This window comes from Falco cherrug, chromosome 5 (genome assembly GCF_023634085.1).
Source record: "Falco cherrug isolate bFalChe1 chromosome 5, bFalChe1.pri, whole genome shotgun sequence".
In the NCBI taxonomy this organism is placed as follows: Eukaryota; Metazoa; Chordata; class Aves; order Falconiformes; family Falconidae; genus Falco; species Falco cherrug.
In genome coordinates, this window is record NC_073701.1 from 35,177,990 (window position 1) to 35,198,840 (window position 20,851).

The window sequence follows — 20,851 nt, forward strand, 5'->3', positions numbered from 1 at the left end:
CCGTGATAAATAAGCCGAGACGACTGAAGTGGTTTACCGCCTGGTAAACAAACATAAATCCTCCCCCACTTCGCTTTGCGCCAAGCCGGGGCTTGTGGCGGCTGAGAAGTGGATGCGTGACCTAGCGGAGGAACAGGACGGACAACTTCCCCGCCGGCCTGCCCGCTGCTTCGGGGTCACCTTTCAGCCTGCACAACCCCTCAGCGGGTGGGACTTTCTCCTGGGCCCGGGTGCCCTGCCCCTCACGGGCTGAGCACCGTAGGCTCGCACGGCGAGCAGGCGGGGCGGTCCAGGGGCTTTCTGTCAGGAGCCCAGGGCCTGAGGGGCCGGCGCGGCCGTTCCTCTGCGTACCGCGGGCGGCGGGCCCCTTGCCAAACCCTCCAACGGATTCCGGCAGCTGCCGGCCTTCTGAGCAAGGCGTGAGAGCAGCCGGGGCCGTGACGTCCGAGCTGCTGGACAACACCCACCACCTCAGCAGAGCGCCCAGCTGGCATAGCCCGACCCGCGGTTTGAAGGGACACCCGTGGCGCTCCCCCCCATTCCATTGGTTTACACGACTGTCCGTGAAAAATTTCCTCTTTCTCATTGGCTAACCCGAGAGAATACCCACCCACCAGGGCGGGCCCTGCCCACCTGCCGCCGCGGCTTGGGCCCACACAGTCGCTGAAGTCTTCTTATCCGATTGGCCTTTAGAGATGTTTGTCATAAGGACCAGCTCTTCTATTGGATAGGAAGCACCGGGCGGGCCGAGCTGGCTCTGTTGTGTGCGTATATATAGAAAGTAAGTCGAGCTGGCAGTGGTTTCCCCATTGGCTTCGCGCGCTTCTCGGGGGCGTGGCCGTCCCTCATGATTAACAGCTACTCCGCCCGCTGTCGCCATGGCTACAGGCTAATCGCTCCGTTCCTCCGCCAGTGGTTGGCTGGCACCGCCTTGGCGGGCTGGGGGCGGGGCCGCCGCACCCCCCGGGGCGGAGGGGCGGGCCGGGGCAGGGAAGATGGCGGCGGCGGAACGGAGCCGATCCCCGATGGGGGGCTCCCCGGTGCCGGCCTGCATGTTCGCCCCGGAGCCCGGCTCCCCGGGCGGGGGCCCTCGCGTAGCGGCGGCTGCTTGTCCCCTCCGCGCTGCCTTCGACGCCGAGGACGGCGAGGCGCTCAACGGCGAGCCCGAGATCGACCTCACCAGTAAGGTAGGCCCAGCGGGGGGGCGGGCGGCGGCCAGCGCCGTCACCCTACCGGGCCCCGCGCCGCCCTCTCCCTGGCGGCCGCTTTGCCCGTGGGGCTGCTACCGGGCCCGGGCCGACAGCCGGGACCAGCCCCGCTTCTGGCCGCCGACCTCGTTTCAGGAGAGCGAGGAGCTGGGGGGCCCGCCGGCGTGGGGGGGTCCCCCGGGGGCTTCCCCGCGGGCTGGGCTGGGGTCCTGGGCGCTCTCCGGTGGCCCCGCCATCGCTGGGCCGGGCGGCAGAGCCCGCCGTGCCGTGGGGGGCAGCCGGGAGGGGAGCAGTAAGGTCGAGCTACGAGGAGCTGACAGCGGGCTGTGCCCTGGCCGGGGGCGGCGGCGCTGGCCTGCCTGCCCGCCCGGCTCCTTCCCCTCGGCGGCCCGGGAAGCGCCGGCGGCGGGTGTTGCATCTTCTCAGCAAGCGCCGGGTTTGAAGCTGACAGTTGCTTTAACGTCTCGCTCACGTTTTTCCTCTGTGCTCGTTCTCTGTAGTTACCTGCTGCCAGTTGTACTAGTTCCTGGGGCTTTGTTCACATTCTTAAAAGCAGGTCAGAGCTCATAACTTGAGCACGAGGGCTCAGTGACAAGGGTGCTTCGCTCTTGGAAACCGGGTTAAATCAACACCAAAAGGTTTGTTCGCCTTGTGCAGTTTCTTTCTAGGATCTAAGTGGCAAAACTTTGTGGTGGTATTATTTCTGTCAGAATCCATTCTGACTTCCATCTTGCAGGAAGGTACATTGTAGTAATACGTGCATGCCAGAGCCCGCCACAGACTACATTAGCTGCCTTTCCATGCTGTCTTCTACTTTTTCCCAGTTGGCTGATCTTTTTAACTTTATACCTTTTGCTGCCAAGGGTTTGATGTATTGAGATGCCATCTCCCACTCTAAAGTCTCCTGAAAACTTGGTTCGGTCCACTTGTAATTGTATGATGTAGAAGTCAGCATAGCTGGTGTTTCCTCCTGTTTTTCTGCCATCCCTCCTCTTCATGCTTCCAGCTGGAGTTGTTCCAAAGTCCTGGATTTTCTTGCCCTCTGTGGAGAAATGAAGAGAGAGGAATTGTGGTGTGTGGATGTGGAAACATTTGTTTTTGAGGGGGTGACTGGATATTATACAGTGTGGTACTGTATTAAAACAAATGTTATGAAGATGTCTTACAAGATGATAAAGAACAGAAATCACACCTGCACTATCTATTGAGCCACCTGTTCGTGCCTTAATGAGCTGGACAAGATTTTGGTACAGGATGCCAATATTGATCTGTGCTTTGTCTTGGACGTGGCTGATGTGGAAGAGGGCCCAGGATGATGCCAAGGGCTGTGTCACTGATTCTTGACAGCGAGGAACCTGACCAAAACTCTGACGAAGAGAGAGAAATGCTTTTCTCCCACAACCTCCATTTGTGTAGTCAACCTGTCTTCCATTCCTAGAAATCTGCAGGCACTACAGAGGTGATAGGTAAGCCTTTTTTTATGTTTATTACAAGTTATTTTCCCATATAGCAGTGTACACCTGCTATCTTTTCCCTAGACCTTTCATTTGTCTCCGTCTTGGGTGAGAACTAAGTCTATGAGCTCTGCCCCATCTCTCCAAATTACTGTCCCACTGTGCACTCAAAACAGCAATTGCATATGGTGAGAATGCAGTAGCTAATTGCCCCTGCCTTCCCTGATACCTCCATCTTTTCTGTCTTCCCAGTTGAATTGCTGCCGTCCAGTTCCTGCTTCAGGTGATGATTTGCAGCGCAGTCAATTTGTTTGCTAGTTGCTGCTTCTGTCCTGGTCTGACCCAGCCCCTTGCTGTGTTACATACTTTTCTCCCAGTCCTCCCCCAGTGTGTTCATTGTAAGGCGTGCTCTTTTTAGAGAGGACCACTTTGGGATTCAGTTGTCAAGTGCACCTGTCTGCTGGTCAAGCAAACAGTTCTATTCATCAGCACAAACTCATTTATCGTGTTGATCTTAATGGGTGTTTATTTTCCTTTCAGTACTAACACACTGCAGTAGTAATCATCTTTCAGGTCAAAACCATATCACACAAGGCTATTAGTGAAGTTGATACTTATATTAGATCTACATTGGCAACAGAACATTAATAGCACTTGAACTATGTATGTCCACAGGACACTGAAAGCTAAATACGATGTTACAGAAGAGGTCTTTCCCCCAACTTCCCAATGGCTGGTAGTGGCCTTCCAGCCATCCAAAATATCAGGCTATGTTATTCCAATAAAGAGCAGCACTACATACCATGTAGTATTTGGTTTGCCCTTAATCTTTATAGTTTGCTGCCTCAGGGATATGGGATGCTTCTTTTATGAGGACTGTCTGTAGCAGTGCTGATATAACCTGAGCTCAATCTCACCGGTGTCTTGAAACTGCTGTTAATTAATACTATGGCCTCTTGCTTGCTGTTGGGCAGGGCAGAATGGCACAGTCCAACTTGTCCCCCTGGAGTAAACTCAGACAGCTGTAGCTATTACCCACCTCTGTTAAGTTAAGCCCAAAACTGAGGAAAGGTGGGAAAAGCCACCTCTCCCCAGAGACTGGGAAAGGACTTCAGAGATGGCATCTCAAACTTGTGAGATATATTTCCTTCTGCTGTCAGGAGTATAAAACAATAACTGGTTGTTACTTTTTTGCCCTATAGGAAATCTGAGGTTGCTAGACCCACATGGCTCCTACTGTTAACTGCTCAGTGCCTGGCAAAGTGGAAGGAACAAAAGTGAAAATTTTTGACTTTGTGAAAAATTCTGAAAAACATGAATACCTAGTGCAAGCATGGAGGGGATTGTTCAAAGGTGAAAAGCAAAAAAAAAAAAAAAAAAAAGAAAAAAAAAAAGCAGAGAGGCCAAGACGGAGGGCCTCTTTTTGACCAAGGAGATGGCAAAGAACAGGCTCCCTCTGTCCAGGAAGCTAGCTAAAGAGATCTTCAAAACAGCAAGTAAAGTCTTACAGTGACCTAGGAAACTGCAGAACTGGCTGGGGGCTGCAGGCTGCAGAAGCAGTCGCTAGAAATACTGAATGGCATTGGAAGGTGTGATCCATGAAAGCTGCTATTTGTTCTACACATCCTTCTCTTGATGTCTCACTTTATCAATATCAACTGTAAGCTTCATCAGCCCCAGGGCAGGCTTTGGAGCAGTCTACCACTGGAACACCCTTCAGCAGCACCTTTGCATGGCAGTGAAAGAAGCAGTGTTTTGAGCTGATGTGTGTAGGTACTATGCTGTTTGAGCCCCCAGGTCTCCTGCCTGGTACCATGAAGAAAGGCTACTGCAAGCTGCTCGGCTGAAATGACCCCTGGTACTTTAGACAACACCCTGCCTACTCACACTGCTGAAACATTTGAACTCAGAAAAATAAAGCTGGTGATGAGACTTGAAGAAACTGAAGTTAGTGTGCCTCTACACTGGTGGCCCCTGATGTTTTATTGATCTTTATGCGTATGACAGCCTATTTAATAGATCTTCCCGAGTCCCTGACCTGTGCTGGTGCACTAGCCTAAACTGTGAGCCTGTCTGCTGTGTTTCCAGGAAATCCTGAAAGTGCTTGCTGGCCAAAACAAGCCCTACACATCAACGCACAGCCTTCCATTCCTGTCCTGATCAAGCCTCTGAACAGTTGCTGATCTCCTCCTCAATACATTTACATCCAGTTGTCTCCTTTAAGAAGAAAACAAAACCACAAGAAAAACTAATAAAGGCAAAACTCAGTCCTCTGTCGCATGAAATAGAAAGATTATGTGGCCTTCCACATCAGCGTGCTTTGCTACCCTTTGCAGACCATGCCAAGCATTTAAAAGGCTTAGGTAGGGCATGTGTCTAAAAGAGGCAGGTGAAGATGATTGTCTCTTGTAGCTCTCCGGCCCTTGCAGATACCTACATGCTTTGTGTGACCCTTAACTTTTGAGGAAAATGTTGCTTTGGCTGCCTTAAACCTTCTAACCAGCACTTGCTGTCTGTGCTGCAGTTTTCCAGATGCATGCATCACTATAGTTTTGAAAGCTGCTTAAGCATTATTTATAGGGTTTTGCACTCCCTTACACTCCAGAATTCTAATAAAGGTCTTCATCAACCATGTAGTAGTAGTAGGTGGTAAAGGTAGTTCCTCCTTGAATACGTATTATGTTAGCTGTGCTAGCAAGTCAGGCTGTGTTAGTAGGGAATGTTGGGCGGGTTTGAAGATTTAGTCATTGTGAGCTGCTGTAAGCCATATGTGTTAGGCAAATCTAACACAGATTTCAGACTAGCTGTAGCGCATAGTGAAGGGAAGTACATCTTTCTGGGCATGATTTTGGAACGTGTATGTTAGGACAGCTAGTGGAAGTATGGATTTCACTGAGTGTTGTAGAGGGGCACAGGTGTGCCTACCCATAGGGCTATCAGTAGGTGGTAGCCTTTACAACTCCTACTAAAAGTGCCTTTTTAACAGAAACGCATATCTTGGTTGCAGCAACTATTAAGCTATGGTACCAGGTTGCTCAGCCACCAACAGACTTGTTACCATGGAGGCAGCCAGAGAGCAGGTAGCCCATCAGTCCTGAATGGGTGATAAGGTTTCCTTGTTCTGCCACTGTCCTGCCACCGTTGTAGCCACTCTGTGTGAGTGTCCTCAGCTGTATTGTATGAGCAACACAGGTTTTTGCCAGAAATGGTGCTACACCATTCTGTTCTAAGAAGAATCCTTCCTTCCAAGAGCACTGTCTCGTTGTCCTCATTTGTTGCTTTGTTTCTGTCCACTTTTTCTTTCTTTTGATGTCTCTGTAGGGAAGGGCAAAGGAAGTTGTGTTTGTTGCAATAACTGCAGTTAAAACTTGTTGGCAATGCAGCAGCGGGCTTGCAAAACTGCAGCTCTCCACTGGTGAAATGTCCAGATATGCTCGTACAAACTGCTTTGTATTTCTGCCTCTAAGCACTGTAATGTAAAGTACCTGAAGTTTTGTTAGGAGTTTAAAAATAAAGCTTATTCATGTTCTTTCCTTCCCCTCTGCCCCCTCAGAAAACAAAAGGGAACACCGAGTGTGTGAAAGACTTATGAGATGCTCTAGGTGTGCTCTGTGGTGAGGTCTGGCTGTCCCGTCATGCTTTGGGGGAGCAGCAGCACTCTGTGCAGCACAGACTGTGGAGTACCCAGCTAAGAAATTACTTTGGAGAAGATATCTCTTCCCCTTTCAGTTATCCTTGCATGGCAACATGTATTACACAGAAGTAGAAGCGGGATGTTCACTTAAATGTGTCTTTTAAACTTTGGTTACTTCAAAATGAGGTGCTTGGTTATTCATATTTGCTTTGAAGTGTACCTTGCAACATAAATGAACTCTGAGCAAATAACCTTGTGTAGTGTCACAAGGAAACAGCTGTCAGCAAAGCTGGTTTTAAAAAAACAACAAACAAACCCAAACCACCAGAAAGCAGTCCTTGAAAAAGAGCCCTTCTTTCTCAATAAAGCACACGGATTGATTGTCCTTATAACTGAAGCTGGTTTTGAAATTGCTTGACATCTGCAAATGGATATTTAATCTTTTTTCCAGCTAGTGATGGTGAGTCCAACTTCAGAGCAGTATGACAGTTTGCTCCGGCAGATGTCAGAGAGAATTGATGAGGGATGTGGGGAGACCATCTATGTCATTGGTCAAGGATCAGGTGAGTATAGATTCCTCAGGAAAAAAACCAAAAAACATTAAAATGATTAGAAAAACCTAGTTCATCTAACTGGACTGCTGCTGAAGGTAGTGCTTACTTCTCCAGAATAACTTGGAAACCTCCACAAAGTATAGCAGAACATGTAGGACAAATTCTTTTATTTTATTCCTGCCAGCAGCTGTCTTATGTAACATATTTTTTGTATAAAATCATCCAAGTTCCTTTTTGGAAGTAAGGCATAAGTTGTCTAGGCACACCAGGAAACGATGAAGGATATGAAATTATAGTAACAGTTTTAGTACAGACGTCCTCGATGTCTGAGGGAGGTCTTTTTCTGTCTGGTTTCATTAAATTCTCCATTGTAAGTAACAGTATTTGTACTGTACAGGAATGTATTTGAGATACTTCAGATAGCTGAAATACCTGCTGCTGACTTTCTTTGTTAGTGTGCATTTGTACTATGGAGAGAAAGGTTTTCCTTTCCTCAGCATGAGGCCTTTATTTTTATGTTAACTTGGGTATGACTGCAGTCATTCGCCTTTGCAGATTTTAGCAGCTAGCATCGATTACCTCTTTTTCACAATTTGAATATATGCATCTGATGCTGGTATAGTAATATTGAACATGGCCTTGCTTTTGAAATTTCAGTTTCTTTTCTGAATGCAAAAAAATTGTCTATGGCTATCATAAAGCTGAAGGCATGTTTCAAATATATTAGCTATCTGCTGGATATCAAGTTGTTACAATCAACCATTCTACTAGTTACTATGTTTAAGGAAGAATACAAAACCCTAGTCATCACTGCCAAGGTTGGCTGAGATAATGTAGGGAGGGAGCTGCGTTACCTCAGAACAGTGTGCTTTTGGGGCTTTCCTGGTGTCTTGCAAAGCAGCCAACATAGAAGAGAGGACAGGATTAGATGGCCAGTGGTCGTGCAGCCAGTATCGCAGAGATAATGCTCTTGCCTCCCAGTGAGCTTCCCACATGTAGTCCAATTTCTTGGTATTTGGGATAACCACATCTGCAGCAGAGAACTAACAAGCTGGGCTAGTAACTGCTTTGTCTTCTAGGATACCCTGTGAGGGTGTTAACTGGTGGTTGTTGCAGTGATGTACTTGGATATAGGCATTTCTTTCTTACAAGTATGAGCTAAGACTTCTGACTTCATTTTGGATTGCTGCATAGTCAAGGAAGATGGGGATCTTTTCTGTGAATTGGAACCAGAAAAAAAATCTTTATAATGCTGTCCCAGTTGCTCCTTCTCATTCACTTCAAGTGTCTATGATTTTGATCATCATGGATACCCAACTCAGATGACTGAGAAGCTAGTGAAGACTGCCAGGAAGCTCACTGCTTCATCAGTAGTGATCCTTCTCTTTCTCACTTGGCCTTTACACCTCTCCTGTCCCCTACTTCTCATTCCCCTTCTATGACCCAAGACCCCAGCTGTGGTGCTTTTTGCTTTCCCCACCATCTCAACAGCTTCTCAGCCAGCTTATGAGTTGGGCTGGAAACCATCCAGCAAATCTACTTGTTGTAGAGATGTGCAGTAGTTAAAATGCTGCTTAGTTCATGCAAACTGCAGTTACTGCCTTCCAGCTGATGAGTCAGCTGTGCATATGCATGCACACACAGCAATAGCTTTGGACATCCAGGTGTGTGTGGCTCTGTACCTTGGTTTGTTGGGGTTTTTTTTAATCCACAGAGGAGATTCTGTCCTGAAGTCTGTGCAGCTTCTCAGCACCTGGGTTAGGAGAGAAGCTGAGAGCTGAGGTGGCCTTGGAACTGCGTAGATAGTTGCCACTGGCTTGCTCTGACTGTCAGCTCTTTGCTTGGGTGAGCTGTTCAGAGGCAGCGTGCCTTCTTGCTGTTTTCAGGCCTCGTGCTGTCAGCATTTCTTTCAAAGTGCCAGGACGAAGGCAGTGAGACATGCCAAAACCACTGTTTTAACTGGAGTATGTAGGGGCTAAAGAAATTGCTGTGCAGGCCAGACTTGCAGAAATTGTGTACCTAGGATGTGGTTTTATAAAATAAGCTGATTGTTTAAATTGGTCCCATGTTTACTGGTTAATTGCGGTGATACTTCAGTCAGAGCTTTCCTTTTGTTAATGCTTTTCCCTTTATTGCAATGCAAGAGGAGATGTTTTATCTGACTGAACGAAATCGCACGAAAAGTACTTTCAGCATGTGAAATAAGGGAATTAGACAGTCTTTTTTGCCAATCCATAAGTATTTGCTTGTAGAAATTGTGAAGTAAACTCCTCTAGATTAAAGATGGTGCTTTTCTAGTGTCTTTTAAGTCCTCTATGGGCTAAAGGCTTAAAGACTGTCCCTTTTTATTTTGGGCAAAGGGTGCTTATTCTGTTTACATGGCTGACGTCTCCAGTCTGCATAAAGTTCTGATCAGTGTGAAAATCCAGGCAGAATGCTGCTGCTGCTGACCATTGCAAGGTGGTGCTCACTGACTGTCCTTTGTCTCTTCAACATCACGCTAGATGGAACTGAATACGGTCTGAGTGAAGCAGACATGGAAGCATCCTATGCCACGTTGAAGAGCATGGCAGAGCAGATAGAGGCAGATGTGATCCTCCTGCGGGAGCACCAGGAGGCAGGGGGCAAGGTGCGCGACTACCTTGTTCGGAAACGTGTGGGTGACAACGACTTCCTGGAGGTCAGGTGAGGAGCCAGGTGGAGACAAAGTTAGTCAGCAGCCCAGCTGCATTTTTACCGTGTGAGCGGTCCATGATGCTGAGCCAGCAACGCTGATTCGAATCTGGGTGTTGTAGCTACCCAACAAAGGGAATTGAGCTTGACCACTCCTTGCTAATGAAATGGCCTTTTTGTTGTTGTTGCTGTCTCTTTTGTGTTTGTGGACATTTGCCTGTGTTTAGCTGAGAACTGTGAAGCTGTCTGGGTGACAGCTTCACAGTTTGGGGATCTTTTGTGTGCTGAATCCCAGTAGGGAGTCACATATGTGCATGTGTGTCTGTGTGTGTGCATATATGCACACTGCTGGGACACAGTAATTTTGATGAAGGGTTCAGTTCTATTCCAAGACTGTGGTGATCCAAGTCACCTTTTAATGCACATGAAATAGCTTGTGTAGCATGACTTGAGAGTCTGTCCAGACCTGGATATAATGGATTTCCAACATTTCCCAACAGCTATAATAGCCACCTTTATCAGAGGCAAGGAAGGAGATTGCTGCCTGAGAGGGTTTTCCCCTAAAATGTTTTATTGTTGTTTGAGCTTTTACTTTTCTGGGAACAGCAATTTCAATTTCTGTGCTCTCCCTAGGACCTGGTGCTATTGCAACATGAAGAGTATAGAAAAGCAGAGGTATTCTAGACCAAGTTGGGATTTAGTCTTTCTTTTAAACTGCCACAGTGTATATGTTGGATTGCAGAGACTAGCAGTTGGAAGAGAGAGATTCTGTATGGCATCAAGCAATGTCAGGTTCAGCTGACTGTGTTCTGGGCACCACTGACATGTTTCCACAGTCTTCCACATCCCAGTTCTCAGAGTCTGAGATCTCTGCTGTTAACTAATGACTGTGACAGAATCTCTGCTCTGCTTGTGAAGGTCTAACATTTTTTAATCTCTGTTTGAATGTTAGGGAGAAAAAGCTAGTTATTTGCAGGAGCAATGGTGTTTGGCATTTGGGGTTTTTTTTTGATCACTTGTTTGTTTCTTCAGTTACCATATTTTACCAGGTTCCTTTTACCTTTCCCCTCCAGGGTAGCAGTGGTTGGCAATGTGGACGCAGGAAAGAGCACGTTGCTGGGTGTCTTGACACATGGTGAACTAGACAATGGCCGAGGCTTTGCTCGGCAAAAGCTCTTCCGCCATAAACATGAGATTGAGTCCGGTCGCACCAGCAGCGTGGGCAATGACATTCTGGGCTTCGACAGTGAGGGCAATGTGGTGAACAAGCCTGACAGCCATGGTGGCAGCTTGGAATGGACAAAGATCTGTGAGAAATCCACCAAGGTCATTACTTTCATTGACCTGGCAGGTCATGAAAAGTACTTGAAAACCACCGTCTTTGGCATGACTGGCCATTTACCTGACTTCTGCATGCTTATGGTAGGTAGCAAGAAAGACGTACTGTACGGGGCTGTTCACAGCTTTAACAGCCTCGACTTCTTTCGTATTGCAAAGTCCCTGTGGGGTGGTGGAGGGAAGCAGCATGTCCCAGGGGTGGAGAGCAGAAGTCACTGTATCTCACCAGGACTCTTGAGGCAAGTGCCCTGGGACTGACACTCCCAGACAGGCCTAAGCTGTATGATTTTTGAAAACTGAAAGATTTCTAAATTCCAGAAAACCTATTTAAACCAAGGAGAAATGAGTCCTTAGTTAGTGTCCAACAGCATTTGAAATGCACTGGGTCTGCTCATACAGTCCCAGTGACATATCTACAATCTAATCACAGCCTACTGCATGTCTGACACAAGACCTTCTCTGTAGCCCAGCAGGAGGAACATTTACATCCCTGTATCTTGTATCCCTGGTGTAGGTTGGCAGTAATGCTGGGATTGTTGGAATGACCAAGGAGCACTTGGGCCTGGCGCTTGCACTTAATGTTCCTGTCTTTGTTGTGGTGACCAAGATCGACATGTGCCCTGCCAACATCCTGCAAGGTGAGTCCAACCAGCTCTCTCCAGGGCTGTTTCTTACCTCTGTATGTCCTCTGCTTGAGTTGAGGAATTACTGCTGGAGAAAAGCGGCTTTATCTGCTTTTGACTGCATCTTAAACATCTTCCAGAAATCTCTTTTTTCCCTTGCCTGTTTTGTAGGCAGTTCACTCATAGTCACCATTTCAAAATTCCCTGAATTGGAGGACTCACCTGGGTAACCAGTAAAGTGTTTGCTACAGGGTTTTGCTTAGCTGAGCTCTAAGGGGAGAAGCGTATAGTTGGGTTTGTGCCTTTGCTTTCTTTCTGGGTATTTAAACCTGGAGGGAAAGCCTGGAAGTTCTCTTGAAAGCTGCTTTCCTCCTCGCCCATGGTTTGAGTGTGATCTTAAGCTTCAATCAAACTTATTGTCCAGCAGCTGTTAGGTGAAAGGGCAGCTGCTTTTTACATCCTGCTCACCTGGGCACTTCTCAAGATACACTGGTATAACTACAGCAGCTCCGTTCTGTGTCTGAACAACCAGTGCATAATAAACCATGGTTCAAAGCAGCTGCTTGTGGGCTATGGTAGCAGGACTGGACTAGACACAGGCGGGGATGGCAGTGAGCAGCAGGGGCTAGCAACATTTTTGCTCAGCAGCAGTTAAAGCAGCACCTCTAACCCCAGCAGTGTCCCTTTAACCTACGCTTGATGTTTTTTCAGGCTGTGATCAACTCTCACCTTTAACATTCTCTTGATGTGTTTCTCACACCTTCAGGAACATGCTGTGGTTAATGAGAGCAATGTTTTTTTTCGATAATCAGTCCTAAGAATCAGGAAAGTGAATGCTCCTGGTACTGTCCGTGGTTAGTTCATTATGTTTCAGGTAAACAGACGCATATGATCAGAAGATTATCTAAATGTGTCTGTAATAGATGTTCGGCAGATAAACTGAGGCCTGACTGTAAGATAATAACTGGGAAGGAAGGAGAGTCTTTGGCTCTGGGTGAGGAGAGAAGAGCTGCTTGTGGGAGAAGCCACTCCCATGTCCTCTTCTGTTTGTATTAAATAGACACAAGCTTTGACTCGTGTGTCTTTGAAGAGCAGATGGCATGATTAGATGTTTGTGTTTCTTTATCCAAAAACATTACTTTCCCCATAGGCAACAATTTGTTCACAAAAAACATCTAATTGGATGACAATCATAGCATATAAATGATTTGCTCTTTTAAGCCCATATTGGCCTTTTTTTTTTTTTTTTCTCACTGTAAGGCACTTTGCAGGAGGCTGATGCTAGTACATCAGGTAATGCCCCTGCTAGTTGATAGATATCAGGCTTAGAAAATAAATTGAAGAGAGGCAAAAGATTAAAGCTGGAAGCCATGAGATTCGTCCCAAAATATTTATTTCTGGATCTGGTCCACCTACACTGTCCTAGACTGTGATGGTGACCTTTACCTCTTACATGCTTCTCTAACATTCTAGGGCAGGTTGATTGCCAGGGAATGTCTGTTGAGGTTTGTTTGGTCAAAATTGATTTCTAATTCACATGTTCTCAAATATTTCAGTTCCTGAGTGCTGCTGGTTTTCTTTGAATTCAACATGAAAAATCCTTTATAGGAAGAGGAAATACCTTATAACTCCTTAAAGCTACTTAATGGACAGCTATAAAATGTCTACTTCACAGCATTGCACTTGCAGATGCAAACACTTATGTCTGTTCGTGTATGATGTCGCTTGGCAGCAGGCTAGCTGGCATGAAATGGAAGATGGAATGGCTCCAAAGTCCTACCTGGGCTGCAGCAAACTCATAGTCTCATTCACGCACCTTTAGCCATCTTCTCCTGTCTATTTGTGACAAGAACACCAGTCTCCCTTCAGGGAGAGACCCCACAAAAGCGATTTGTAAAGACGGGAGATGCTGCCCTAACAATATTCATTTCACCCTTTAAGAAACCCTGAAGCTGTTACAGCGACTGCTGAAGTCCCCAGGGTGCAGGAAGATTCCCGTGCTGGTTCAGAGCAAGGATGATGTCATTGTAACAGCCTCCAACTTCAGCTCAGAGAGGTAACGGGAGTAGAGGAGAGTCATTTCTCTTTCGATCCTATTTGGAGACTGGGTGAGAAGATTCAGAAGGAGAGTCCATTGTCTAGATATGTGAAGGTTGCATTTGCCATGTGGTGTGTTGATTCCATAAGAATGTGTTGATTCTGAGCTTGACCTGCTTGTGTTCCCCTCTCTGAGACAGAAATGAGAGGCTGCTTCTGGGCAGTCTGCAGAAGATGGCAGGGTGTTCGGCTTCCTTCCATCCTGGAACCTTACACCTTTTCCTGAATGTCATTAGAAGGCAGAGGCAGTGTTGCAGGTTTTCAAACATGGGGTGTTGTTCATCTGACAGCTTGCCAGGCTCTCCCTTCCTAGCAGTATTGAATTCAGTCCCAAAATTTTGGATGTCTCCCTACATGTAGAATCCCAGGCAGGGAGGTGAACTAACTCCGTTTTCATCAATTTTCCTTTACAGAATGTGCCCGATTTTCCAGATTTCAAATGTCACTGGGGAGAACCTAGATTTGCTGAAGATGTTTCTTAATCTCTTGTCTCCACGGACCAGTTACAGGGAAGAAGAGCCAGCAGAATTCCAGATAGATGATACTTATTCTGTCCCAGTAAGTGGCCTATTATTTGGCAGAATTTTCTGTTCCTCCTTTTAGTTTGAAGAAGGTATCTTCCCTACCGAGGGGAGTTCTAGAGCTCTTCTGCTAGCATGGTCTTACTGTTTTTTCTTTTTTGGCATAGGGTGTAGGAACAGTTGTGTCTGGGACAACACTGAGGGGCCTAATCAAGCTCAATGACACCCTGCTGCTGGGGCCAGATCCCCTTGGCAACTTCCTCCCTATTGCTGTCAAGTCCATCCACCGCAAGAGAATGCCCGTCAAAGAAGTGCGGGGAGGCCAGACTGCCTCTTTCGCTTTGAAAAAGGTGAGATAATCTGCTCCAGGCCCACAGAACAGAAACCACCCTCCTAATTTTAGAGTGCTCTTGGAGTTCAGCTGCAGTGAGACTGCTTTTGCAAAGCCCAGCTACCTCATTTTGCAGTGGAATAAAATCCCATAGAACCTCTGTGGGTCCTATACCCTGGTTATTCCACCTGACAGCTGCTAGTGATAGCGGTGGGACCCAAGGTAATGACGAGTGTTGCAGACATAACAAAATGGAAGCATTGGTCTCCTTTTGTGCTGGAACTGCATTAGTATCCTGGGCAGTATATGGATGCTGTTCCTCTCAGCTTGTAGGACCAGCAGCATGATTTGGGATTTAAAAATTACCAAATCTGATGTGATTCCTCCCACAAAAGCTTTCTGTCAATAGAAGCTGCACTGATTTTAAGGGGATATAGTTTAAGCTACACCAAAATTCATGTGGTCAGGCTTATCACATTGTGTTAACAGACATCGTGATTTTGGAGAGATCATCTGCTTGGATAATGTGCAACTAGGATGTATGTTTTGATTTAAAGGATGAGTGAGTTAAAACTTCTCTGTTGGTGTCCAGCATTCCCACCACTTTAACTAAAGCTTCCTTAGAAACTTCAGCTGAAGTTGGGATTTTGAAACCTTTGCATAACATTGTTACATACTGCTAAACAGCTTCTGCTTTGCCTTTTGGTGAGCATAAGTTAGTATCTCTGAAATCCCTTAGGATCCTTCTGGATGCAGTCAGCCAGAGAAGCAAATTTATTCCCTGGAGAATCACGCTAAGGTTTTTTGTGTCGCTGCTTTTTAGATCAAGCGTTCTTCCATCCGGAAAGGCATGGTAATGGTGTCACCCCGCCTGAATCCACAAGCATCGTGGGAGTTTGAAGCAGAGATTCTGGTGCTTCATCACCCCACCACCATCAGCCCACGATATCAGGCCATGGGTATGTGTCTCAGCATTGCCTCGTCTTTATTTCCCGGTGGTAACAGTTTGTATCAGCTCTAGCCTGAGATAATTTTGCTCCCTTGTGGCTCTGTCAAACTGAATATAAGCTATAGTTCCTGGTTTTTCCTTTCCCAGCAATGTGTTAGAGAGAGGGGAAGGAGCTGACGGAGGGAATAGGGAGGCTGTAGGTAAAAAGATGTGTGACTCCAAGTGTACTTGTAGCCTGCCTGAGCCAGAGCTCTGTGGTGCAAAGATTCTTCAGCTTCAAATGCTGATGTAAAGATGTGTTTTGGGTCCTGCCCTCTAGCCCAGCTGCTTGGTGTGTAGGATTCTGTTGGGGGTGCTTCAGGAAAGTTTCCATTTGAAGGCAGCTGTTCTAGTTTGATTGTGTTTTCTTTTTGAGGATTGAACAAAAGGAGCTGTGTGACCCGCATAGTCTTTGGTACACAGTAGATTTTTACATTGCTGACTCAGTGCTGTTAGCTGTAGGGTAGCAAGAGCTGCCTTACATGTCTCTCTGAAGCTTACTCCGCTGATGGTACTGGCTGTTGAAATCCTTTTACATTTGTATTTGCAGTGCATTGTGGCAGCATCCGTCAGACGGCCACGATTCTCAGCATGGACAAGGACTGCCTGCGGACGGGGGACAAAGCCACAGTGCACTTTCGCTTCATCAAAACCCCAGAATATTTGCATATAGACCAGCGGCTGGTCTTCCGTGAAGGCCGCACCAAAGCTGTGGGTACCATCACTAAGGTAAAGGCTGAAGTCTTGACTTTTTTTTGCCCATTAGCTACTTTCGGCACTGAGAAGCCAGCAGGAGAATCCAGATAGCTGTGGAAAATTGAGAGAAGAGACCGTCCTTCGATCACAAATGTCAGCCCTGACATGGGTTGTGGATGACCAGTGTGCTTTGTTGTGTGGTGGGTCTTCAGCTGGTGTGAATGAGAGAATGTGAAGGTGGGGGATGAGCCAGCTGCCTCCTGGTTCTTCAGGCTCAGTCTCTTTCTGACAGCTTGTAGCTGGTCTCTGAGTCATGTTGTGGAAGGTTGAGTGTCACCTCAGCCGAGTGACCCTTTCCACCCTGTAAGGGTTCTTGAGGGCAGCTCAGAGGCCTAGGTTTCTTTGAACAACTGTTGCTGCATTCTTCTCGTGATGGCTATTGGTATCAAATCTCTTGAGGCTTTTTGTTAAAAAGCAGCATTGAACCTTGCCAGATTGGCCTAGCTATTTTAGTGCTCATTTTGGCCTCTCCCTTTGTAATCTGCAGTTACTTCAGACCACCAATAACTCACCAATGAACTCCAAGCCACAGCAGATCAAGATGCAGTCAACCAAGAAGGGAGCTGTTACGAAACGAGAGGATGGTGTTCCTCCAGCTGGGACGGCAGGTGGAGGCCCACCAGCTGGAGATGAGGCCCCCTCAACAGCTGCAGCACCACTGACACCTACTGCCCTGCAACCATTGGTAAGTGAGGAAAATACGTCTGTCCTAGCTGTTTGCATCTTGGTTTCATCTGTTGGAGGAAGGGCACTCTAAAGCACAAGCATTATCCCCTCATACCCTTGAACTCACCTTGGGCCTCAATGTGTGACAGAAACAAATAGAAGCATCAGTAGTGTCACAGCAGAAACCAGAATTCTCTGATGCTCATGGCTGACCTTTCAGCAGCTAGCAGCTTAGGGTTCTGGGACAATTCAGGTTGGACCTCAGGAAGTGTCTAGTCTAACCTCCTGCTCTAAGTGGGATTAACTGTGAGGTCAGACCAGGTTGCTCAGGGTTTTATCCAGTCATGTCTTGAAAACCTCCAAGGTGGAAGACTGCACAACCTCCCTCAGCAACCCGTTTCACTGCTTGACTGTGCTTATAGTGAAGAAGTCTCTACATATACCCAGAAGCTGAACTACTGAAGCATCTAACAACCAGTCACAGAATGGGTTTCTACTGTCTGAATCAGAAGTAGAACATCCCTGCTCTAGGGAAATGACAACCTAAGTAGTAGTATTAGGCACAGGTCGTCTGCCTTGTCAAGGAGGGAGGATGGAGATGTCCAAGGAGAAAGAAAGGCTTATCTCTTTCTAGAGAAATTTATCCAGGTGGTTTTGTTGGTTAGGACTTCTCAGCTCAGTTTGTCCAAGAAAGGTACCTAGCTTTTCTGGATCTGAAAGGAATGGAAAGGCAATTCTAACTGCAGGCTTTGGGAGCTATTTCTCAGCTTTATTACTGATAGAAGAAAGGTCTTCTCCTTTTAGTGTACTTAGCTAGTAAGTGAAAGGTTCAGGAAGTGATTCTGTCAAGAGACGTGGTCAGTGTTCCCCCCTCTTAGTTCTAGCTATCTTCGTTGCCACTGGTCAAGTCTTGTCCTCTTGAGCCAGGCTGGCTGCTGAAAGAGGGCCCTCTGGCAGGGGTCCTCTGCCTTTGCATGTGCCTGTGGCTTCTTAATGATCCCCCATCTCCTCCTTGTCTTGTTGTAGCGTCACTGTGGTTGCAGGTAGTGCTCCCAGCTTGCTCTTTGTTTTGTCCCTCCCCCTGAGAGTTTGTGTTGCTTTTGTTCTTGCTTACCTCTGCCTCTCTCTCCTTGCTGTCTCCCCTCAGCCTGCACTGGATGAAGAGCCCCACATCCGTGAGGGCAATAAGGTATTTGGCTGCTTTAAAGGAGAACGGTGGTGGGCTTGCTGGCTTGAGGCTGGGAACAGTTACGTTAGCAAGGGAGCCCTGGTAGGGGGGTGGGGGGCTTTCCTTCCATTCTGCACAAAGCCAAGGGAGCCTGAGGCCTTGGTTTCTCAGATGCTGAGCCCCATGGCACTTGCTGACTCTCATGGGAGTGAAATGTTCAGAAAATTGGGAAATCAGGTCCTTTCCAGCTTGAAGGGCTGAACTTCATGGTATATCTGACTCCTCCTTCCTTCATGGTGTGTCTGTCTGCCTTCTCTCCTCCCTGCAGTGGTAGGAGGTTGCTCAGTCACAACTGCTGTCCTGCTGTCTGGGTGTGTATGTAATCCATCCGAACTCCTGCTGTGTTGATACTCTGATTCAGAGGTCACTGCACACTAAAGTGTCTCTTCTTGTTTTCAGTCAAAAGTCGGAGGAGGAGGCCGGCGACGTGGGGGTCAGCGCCATAAAGTGAAGTCTCAGGGAGCCTGTGTGACTCCTGCCAGTGGCTGCTGAATTTCTTACTCCTCCTCCCTCTGAGGAATTCCTCCCCTTCCCTTCATTTCTTATTCAAAAGATCCAGAGCAGCTTAAACCAAAACCCATCCCAGCTGATTGGCTGCAGAAGAATCGTCTCTCCTCGCTGAAGAAAGCGATGAAGAGCATAATTTATAAGCTAATGAAGGTGATAAGACACACAGAACTGAGTAACTGACACCTTCCTCCTCCCCCCATCGACACATTTTTGTACATCATGGGCTTAGTTTTTATTCTTAGTTTTTATTATATTTTGTGTGCATGAAGATGAGAGTCTGGATAGAACTGCAAAGAGCCAGTTAGCTGCCTCCCTCCTCCCTCACCCCTTTCTGTCCACAGGACTTGCTGCTCTCCTCCTATTTGCTGTCTCAGATCCAGGGATTAGCAAATGCCTGAAATTTCAGACTTGCAAAGGTTAAAACATGTTGTTAGGATGGCTCCATAGGGCATTGTTTCCTCACCACTGCAGCCCTGTGCCAAATATGTTTCTGGATTCCCTCCATCTTAAACTGTTCCTGAGTGGGTTTAATTTAGTGACTGAAGTTTGATAGAGATAGTAAGAAATTTCATTAGTTGGAAATCTAAGAGAGAAACAAATAGGAAAGCAGTTCTTGATGTTGAGGAATCCTATACTGAATATCCTTCTCAAATACGTTGATAGCACTTAAGATTTTAATTAGAGACAGAATGAAATGGGCAGTCATTTGCCCATCCTGTTCCACTTCCCATCATGCTGCTTTTTCTATTGTTTGTTCAGTGCGCAGTGGAGCAAATCTAACCTGCCTCTGAAGGCTGCAGCAGCTCAATTGACAGTATTAAGAATATAGTGCAGGAGCACTCGGTCCATCCCTTGAGCCAGGGAAAGCCTCACCTCGATGGACAGAGATCACAGGTGGTAATATACTTCTGAAACAGAGACACCAGGGAAACGTGACCTCCACTTGATTTTGTTTACTTCCAAGATTTCCCAAATCTTTTCTGGAACTCACTGGCCAAACTTTGCCATGGCAGAGGCAAGATTTGTCTTCTTCCCTCTTGGATGAAGAGGCCAAGGATGAATTAGTACTAAAATTATAGAAGTACTTTCAGGTTTGGAAGTACGTGGTAATTTTTCTGACTTGCATTTAATTTTTTTTAATATTGTGGGGTTTTTTATGACAAATTCTGGCTTCTCCAGGAAGGCCCTGCAAGGACGGTGTGTAAATTAACTGTATTGTTACCATGCTTTTTAACTCTGCTTTGTGCAAGTGATCAACTCCGTGCTGATTTTGATGTCTCCTTCTAACACTGCCTCTTGGCTCTCATGAGGACAGGAGTGATCCTCTGCCAGCTTGTGGTGAGCTGTGGGAGCACTTTGAGGGAGGAGGTGGTATCCTCAGCAAATCGTTGCTCTCCCCAGCAGGTGTGGTCGGCCTCGGTTTCTTTGAGGGCTTCCTCCTCCAATGAAGGACTTTAATTAGAGGGAGACTGTAAAGTTTCTGTCCCTCCTTAGCGGGTTGTTCCTGTTTCTCACTCTGTGGCACCTGTGTGCAGTTCATTTCAGTTCACCTTGTGATTCAAGGTAGGCTTTCAAGCTGACAGAGCGACAGCAGGCTTAGTGGGGAGAGCGCATCTCCCGATGCCAGCACCAGCACTCCAAGAGCATTAAGTGGCATGGGAGAGGGGAGAAATGTGGTTTGGGGGGCGAGGGTACTTTGCCTTAGAGACTGCAGTGGCCTGAGTGTGGGTGGAAGGGGGAGGTCAGACAGTCCTTTCCAAGCTATGTGCCTAAATACCAGCACTCTTCTGGTGAGGGAGGAATTATAGGCGGCTACAACACTAATAGCACCCGCATTGTGAGGGGGTGTGAAGTGTGGCTAAGCAGGGCACAAGGGCCTGGTTGGTTTGTCTTCTGGCCCTGTAGCAGCATCGGACTGCATCTGATTTCACTGCCCTCTATTTCTGAGGGGAGCAGCGAGCTCCGGGCAGTATTCTCTTTCTCCATTCCTTGTGCTCTAAGTGAAGGAGACTGCTGAGACTGGAAGAAGGTTTACTTTAGTTTGTGCAAAGGAGGTGGTGTGATCTCTCTTTTGTGACCAGCATTCAAAGATCACTCAGGCTGGTGTGATCTATAAAATAAATTTTAAACAAGTTTGTTCCAAGTTAAAGTGTGTCTTGTTGCTTTTTGTCCCTCTGGAAAATCAATGCTTGCCGCTTTAATGCCAGAAGCCAGACCAAGTGGGTTTGCCTGGCACCGGGCTCCTTTGCTGGCTATGAGGCTGCATTCAT

The 20,851-nt window shown here is 47.0% G+C and overlaps 1 protein-coding gene and 1 long non-coding RNA gene across 5 annotated transcripts; both read left to right on the plus strand.

The window, feature by feature from the left end:
* The first annotated feature begins 980 nt into the window (after positions 1-980).
* On the plus strand, positions 981-20,730 carry GTPBP1 (GTP binding protein 1). Of its 4 annotated transcripts, none has more exons than XM_055711023.1 (14): positions 1,047-1,187; positions 2,511-2,674; positions 6,748-6,859; positions 9,355-9,535; positions 10,597-10,945; positions 11,376-11,499; positions 13,426-13,540; positions 13,995-14,139; positions 14,270-14,452; positions 15,257-15,392; positions 15,972-16,150; positions 16,665-16,862; positions 17,991-18,032; positions 18,471-20,730. In XM_055711023.1, the coding sequence occupies exons 3-14, from the start codon at positions 6,754-6,756 to the stop codon at positions 18,561-18,563; spliced, it is 1,851 nt and encodes a 616-aa protein (XP_055566998.1). In that variant the 5' UTR covers positions 1,047-1,187; positions 2,511-2,674; positions 6,748-6,753; the 3' UTR covers positions 18,564-20,730. The 4 variants fall into 4 exon arrangements, with proteins under 4 accessions (XP_055566994.1, XP_055566995.1, XP_055566998.1 ...); XM_055711021.1 differs by having other exon boundaries at positions 1,068-1,187; positions 2,215-2,674; XM_055711019.1 differs by lacking the exon at positions 2,511-2,674 and having other exon boundaries at positions 981-1,187.
* On the plus strand, positions 2,681-6,191 carry LOC129736139 (uncharacterized). Its single transcript, XR_008732351.1, has 2 exons — positions 2,681-2,850; positions 3,865-6,191. It is a non-coding gene; the product is annotated as an uncharacterized LOC129736139 (long non-coding RNA).
* Positions 20,731-20,851: the final 121 nt, after the last annotated feature.

Bases quoted from the DNA above. Each gene is read 5' to 3' on its own strand.
- GTPBP1 (XM_055711019.1), top strand. From the start codon at position 996: ATGGCGGCGGCGGAACGGAGCCGATCCCCGATGGGGGGCTCCCCGGTG. The intron at 14,453-15,256 runs GTGAGATAATCT...GCTGCTTTTTAG, and splicing joins CCTCTTTCGCTTTGAAAAAG to ATCAAGCGTTCTTCCATCCG. The intron at 18,033-18,470 runs GTATTTGGCTGC...TCTTGTTTTCAG, and splicing joins ACATCCGTGAGGGCAATAAG to TCAAAAGTCGGAGGAGGAGG.